The 6000-nt window shown below is 47.1% G+C and overlaps 1 protein-coding gene across 2 annotated transcripts in view; it reads left to right on the top strand.

Moving 5' to 3' along the window:
- The window catches only part of LOC116818559 (uncharacterized), a 98391-nt gene that overhangs the window by 83476 nt on the left and 8915 nt on the right, over positions 1-6000 (top strand). For both annotated transcript variants that reach the window (XM_075069883.1, XM_032769562.2), the window contains 2 exons: positions 4326-4427; positions 4848-5306. In XM_075069883.1, the coding sequence (XP_074925984.1) occupies positions 4326-4427; positions 4848-5306 (561 nt within the window). The remainder of the gene's footprint in view (positions 1-4325; positions 4428-4847; positions 5307-6000) is intronic.

Genomic DNA, 6000 nt, shown 5'->3' with positions numbered 1-6000 from the left:
ACATCTCTTGCTAGCTGCAACTCCAAGTGTGATTTGGCCTTCCTGATTTCACTCCTGCATGCCTGAGCAATATTTTTATCCTCCTCCCTGGTCATTTGTCCCATCTTCCATTTCTTGTAAGCTTCTTTTTTGTGTTTAAGATCAACAAGGAGTTCACTGTTAAGCCAAGCTGATCACTTGTCATATTTACTATTCTTTCTTCACATCGGGATGGTTTATTCCTGCAACCTCAGTAAGTATTCTTTAAAATACAGCCAGCTCTCCTGAACTCCTTTCCCCCTCATGTTATTCTCCCAGGGGATCCTGCCTATCAGTTCCCTGAAGGAGTCAAAGTCTGCTTTTCTGAAGTCCAGGCTCCGTATTCTGCTGCTCTCCTTTCTTCCTTGTGTCAGGATCTTGAACTCGACCATCTCATGGTCACTGCCTCCCAGGTTCCCATCCACTTTTGCTTCCCCTACTAATTCTTCCCTGTTTGTGAGCAGCAGGTCAAGAAGAGCTCTGCCCCTAGTTGGTTCCTCCAGCACTTGCACCAGGAAATTGTCCCCTACACTTTCCAAAAACTTCCTGGGTTGTCTGTGCACCACTGTATTGCTCTCCCAGCAGATATCGGGGTGATTGAAGTCCCCCATGAGAATCAGGGCCTGTGATCTAGTAACTTCTGTTAGTTGCCAGAAGAAAGCCTTGTCCACCTCATCCTCTTGGTTTGGTGGTCTATAGCAGACTCCTAGCACGACATATCTGGCACGTAAATACCTTGCAATGCCAGAAAAGTGCCAGGCAAAGCCTGTTCTCACTTTCAGGTGACATTGTAAATAAGAAGCGAGCAGCATTATCTCCTGTAAATGTAAAGAAACTTGTTCGTCTTAGTGATTGACTGAACAAGATGTAGAAGTGAGTGGACTTGTAGGCTCTAAAGTTTTACATTGTTTTGTTTCTGAGTGCAGTTATGTAACAAAAAAATCTGCATTGTAAATTGCACTTTCACAATAAAGAGATTGTACTACAGTACTTGTATGAGGTGAATTGAAAAATACTATTTCTTTTGTTCATCATTTTTTACAGTGCAAATATTTGTAATCTTCTTTTGTATGGTTGGCGTACAGCAGCAAGTACAGTTTCACCTGAAGTTGATCATGCCAAATGGCTACATCAGGAGTAGCAGGACCTACTGCAGTAATGCCTCCTTCATATTTATCAGTTGTGCAGTAGGTAGTGATATGTTCGATGGTCTGTCATGGGGAACCACACTCGCACGCTGGGGAGTCCTTGATTTTCCATTTTTTAATTAGATATCCGCATCTACCATGGTTGGTTCAAATTTGGTTCAGCGTTGACCAAGATGACTGTGGAAGGTTAAACTCAGGAACCTTCTGCATGGGATTTGGCACAAGATGCTTATTTTTTGTTTCTTGTTTAGCCCAGTTGCTTTCCAAGCCTCCTTTTGATAATAGTCTGATTGCATGAGGATAACTGAATGTTCCCAGAAAGGTTGATGTCTTCCTTCTGGGTTACCAGACCTCATAAATAATCTCCCCCACCTGTCTTATCACCTTGAAAGAGCCTTGCCATCAGGCCAGTAGCTTGGATTCAAAGTCAGCAGCAGAAGTATCGCTCTGTCTCCAGGTTGGAGCCCTCAAAGAGAGGCCTTGCTGTTGACCTGCTCCTGGTTGTGTTCGCCATTTTCAGCTTTTTCCCTCACAAGTGCCCCCAGGGTCTTCAGTTTCTTTCTTGACTGTATAACATACTGCACTACGTTGGTTGTTCTGGAGTTCTGCCCTTCCCATGTCTCATGGAGGAGGTCCAGGATTCCCCTTGTTTGCCTCCCATTAAGTAATTCAAATGGGGAAAAAACCTGTCGATGCTTGGGGCACCTCATGAGTGGTGAGAACAGGTAGGATGGTCCCAGTGTTAGGAGTCAGTGGTCATGACCTTCCTCAATTTTTTGATGTTTTGTTAAACTGTTCCACCAGGCTGTCGGTTTGGTGGTTGTATACTGACGTCTTCAAGGACTTGAACTTGACTTCATTAATTGTGAGGTGATGTTTGTCCCTTGCTCTGTCAGTAATTCTTTTAAGATCCCTATTCAGGCAACTTTCATGAGCTTACTGGCAATGACAGCTGCCATTTCTGACCAGAGGGGAATAGCCTCTGGTTATGTGGTTGCACAGTCCAAGGTCACCAATCTACATTAGTACCTGACTGCAGACGTTTTCAATGGGCCCACCAGCTCTTTGCCTATTCATAAGAACATAAGACTGGCCATACTGGGTCAGAGCAATGGTCCATCTAGCCCAATATCCTGTCTTCTGACAGGGCCCAATTTCAGATGCTTCCAAAGAAATGGACACAACAGGGCAATCATCCAGTGATCCTTTCCCTGTCCCCCAATCCCGGCAGTTGACAGTCAGAGGAACCCCTGCAGAGGATAGTAGTAACAGGGGGCCTCTAAGATCTTTTTCTGGCTCACCCACTGGCATTTGGGACAGGTTGCACAATAGTCCCGTGCCTCTGGGGTGGATGCCCAGCCAGTAGAACTCTGTGGTCACTCTGTTGAGTGTCTTCTCTGGCCCCAGGTGCCCCGGCACAGCACTGCATGAGCCAATTGAAGCACATCCCTTTGGAAATTCCTGGGTATCAAAGCTGCATTCTGACCTCCCCTATCAGAAATAGGGCCACTGTTTCAGCTGCTGAGTATCTAGCACTTTGTCATCTGCATGGGTGAGATGTTCGTAAACCTAGCTCAGGGTTTGGTCCCTCCTTTGCTCTCCCACAATGTTTATTTGTTAGACAGCAGGTCCAGGTTGCAAGGTGGTAGCAGGCCTCTACTGCTTCATTTAAGTTCAGGTGAAAAGTCATTTGTCCATCAGCATACTTTCTGTCTCTTGGATCTTTGGCTTCCAATGGAGCCATCTCCTCTTGGCACCTCCTCTTGGCCACCATGGCCATCTGCTGTCCTCCTGGTTCTTCCAGTCCAGGCTCTAGCCCCTCTGCAGATGCTCCATGACATCCCTGGACATCCTCCCTGAAAAACTTCCAGTCATGCCAAAGTATGACCAGATAAGCCAGCTCTTTGGCCACTCTGGCCTGCACTGTCTAGATGTGGTCTTGCAGAATGAGTTGGTCTCATCGAACAGGGTTGTATGTTGCATGGATACATTGGCAGTAGATCATGCCTCTAGATTCTCCTTCCGATTCAACCAGTCATTCCCTGACTAAAGTCTGACTGCATCCAGAGTCTATTTTGTACTTTTACTGCATTCACCAGCAAGGAGACTAACATTTTCCCTGGGCCCATTTTCTGAGCCCAGTTATCCACTCTCCAGGCCTGCCCATAATTATAGTCCATGAGTGGGCAGTCCGATCTGAAATGGCCTGGCTGCTCACATGCAAGCAGTCCTCAGGTTTTGCCTTTAATTCTTCTGAGTGGGATGTCCCCTTCAAATAAGGCTGCTCGGCTTGACCCCAAATGTCTTTTCACTAGCTGAAGGTGGACTTCCAGGCTCCTCTTTTGGTCTTTGTATTCCTGTCTCCAAGACTAGCTGGATAGCCTCAGTGAGGTTTGGGCTCAGTGGGACTTGGGGGCTCCGGAGGTGCACCAGACTGGCTTTTGGTGTTTCAGCTTTGGACCCAAGGGACACCAAGTAGTTCTCCCCCATGGCAGCGGCCTCTGCCGAGGTCTCTAGTTAGCATCTCATCTCCCACTCCAGCTCCCCTTGAGTTCAAAAGAGCAGAGCCCTGTGGGGTCTGTTGGTTGTGAGAAAAGAAGGAGTGGGTTTTGGAGATGGCATGGCCTGGGGTCCTCACGTTGTATCCCAGGTCCAACCTTCCAAGTGGCTTTTCAGGAGAAGGACCTGTTTTCCCTTAGCCTGTTCCCTCTCTCCCATTTCCTTGGACTTCTAAGCATCTTTTAACCTGTTCCTCCAGCTGAAGCATGCTCTGCAGGCCTCGGGATCAGTAGTGTCCTTTAGCCTTATCAGGCCCAATGTGGGGACTGTGTACCCCATCACAGTTAAGTACAATCATATCAGGTTATGCCTGTGTTTGTCATATCCATCTGCCATTACATTGTTCACTCTGCTCCTGTGTTCTAATTCTTCCCCCACCTCAGGGTATGGACATTCTACTTCTCTGTGTCTATACAATGCTGAGAACAATGGGGCCCCATTTTTTATTGGCCCTTAGGCACTACTGTAATGAAGATGATTAATAATAATAACTCGCCTACTGATTGGAGCCCAAGAATGCTTAAAAGTGAGCTGAGGGTAACACCATGGAAGTATCCCACAAATTCCACTGATCTCTCTTGTTTTTGTTCTCTTACGCAGGGTTTCCAGTTTCCAAACCTGACATGATCTCCAGGCTGGAACAAGGGGAAGAGCCATGGGTCCCAGATCTCCAGGGCTCTGAGGAAAGAGAGCTCCAGACAGGTGAGGCCTCAGCTAACCAACTCAGAAACTGTACATGAATGAAGGAAACGTTTGGGATTCCTTACAAAGGTCTTGTGACTTCTCTGAACTCAGAATTGTTCCCAGCAAGTGTGGCATCCTCGTGGCAGATGCCACTCCTGGCTTCCTTCCTCTCCTGACTGACACCAGGCTGTAGCTCCCTCTCCTATCTTCCTTCCCCCTTAATGGGATGTGGACCCAGAAATGACCCCGTCTCTCTGTCTGCAGGGGAAGGGCTTTTGGTAGGGCAGGTTGGGGCAGGGATGCAAATCAAATCCTTTTTTGTTTGATGTCTCCAGCTCTTATTTTGGTGTGGTCCCACCTTCTCCCTTTCCTCTCTGGGGTTTCCTTTCTCCCCAGCACAGGGAGTGACCGATGCCTGGATTCTCTCTCTCCTTCCAGGTAATTGGATGGTGAGTGAGAATGAGGAGCAGAATCTACAGCAGGTTGATGCTAAGCAACTGGAACCACATGGGATATTAGCAGGAAGATGCAAAGAGAAAGTTTCTGGGAACTGTGGAGAGGTTAAAGCCTGTGAGAGTCAGCATGGGCCAGAGAAAAGCTTTAGTAGCTGCTCAGACCTTATTAGACACGAAAGAATCAACACGGGAGAGAGACCCTACTCATGCTGCTATTGTGAGAAAAGCTTCAACCACAGCTCAAACCTCAGCAGACATCGGAGAGTCCACACAGGAGAGCGATCGTACACATGCTCCGAGTGTGAGAAAAGCTTCAATCGGCGCTCACACCTTATCACACATCAGAGAATCCACACAGGAGAGCGCTCCTTCACGTGCCCTGAGTGCGGGAGACGTTTTAGACAGGACTCAGCTTTTATGAGACATAAGAGAACCCACACAGGCAAGTAATGCCAAAAATGCCTTGACTAGGGCTGGCCAGAGATTTGTAAAGAAATACATTAGGTAATTCCCAAGTAGTTTGCACCATTTTCTTCAGTGTGGCCTCTCAGCTCCACGAGAGTTGCCTGTCTCTGTCTTTTGCACCTCCCCCTTCTTTCACAACTCTTTGTCTGATATGTCCTGGTATTGTGTTGTCGTCCTGCCAGAAATACCATCAGTGCCTGATTGGGGAGATGGGGTTGATCCTACAGTGAGGTAAAAAGTACCTGTGCCTTATCTGCACTGGGATTGTACATGGAGTTAGCTGCTCAGCTTAACGATCTTGAAGAAACCATGGGCTTGTGTATCTCCATTGTATTTTAACCCTATATTAAGACTTTTTTTAACCTGTGCTGGAACCTAGGGCTCTGGCGTCCACACAGCAGTTCCCAGACCTGAATCAAAGTAACCACATTCCAGAGTCACTAGTTTCCCCTCCCAGAATGTGTCCTCTCTAGCTCTAAGACTGTGGTGCACTGTGGGAAAATTTACTGCTCACCTCTCTGTCTTCTGGGGAAGAGATTTGAGGATGGGCGGTAAAGGTAGAAATCAAATCCTGATTTCTTTTATATCTCTGTCATTTATTTTGGTTTGTTCCCACCTTTTTCCATTCCTTTCATAGGCTCTATGAATCATAGACTATCAGGATTGGAAGG

Source organism: Chelonoidis abingdonii, chromosome 10, assembly GCF_003597395.2.
Source record: "Chelonoidis abingdonii isolate Lonesome George chromosome 10, CheloAbing_2.0, whole genome shotgun sequence".
Classification (NCBI taxonomy): Eukaryota; Metazoa; Chordata; order Testudines; family Testudinidae; genus Chelonoidis; species Chelonoidis abingdonii.
The sequence above is the reverse complement of the archived record's forward strand: the minus strand, read 5'-3'. Positions and strand labels throughout refer to the sequence as shown.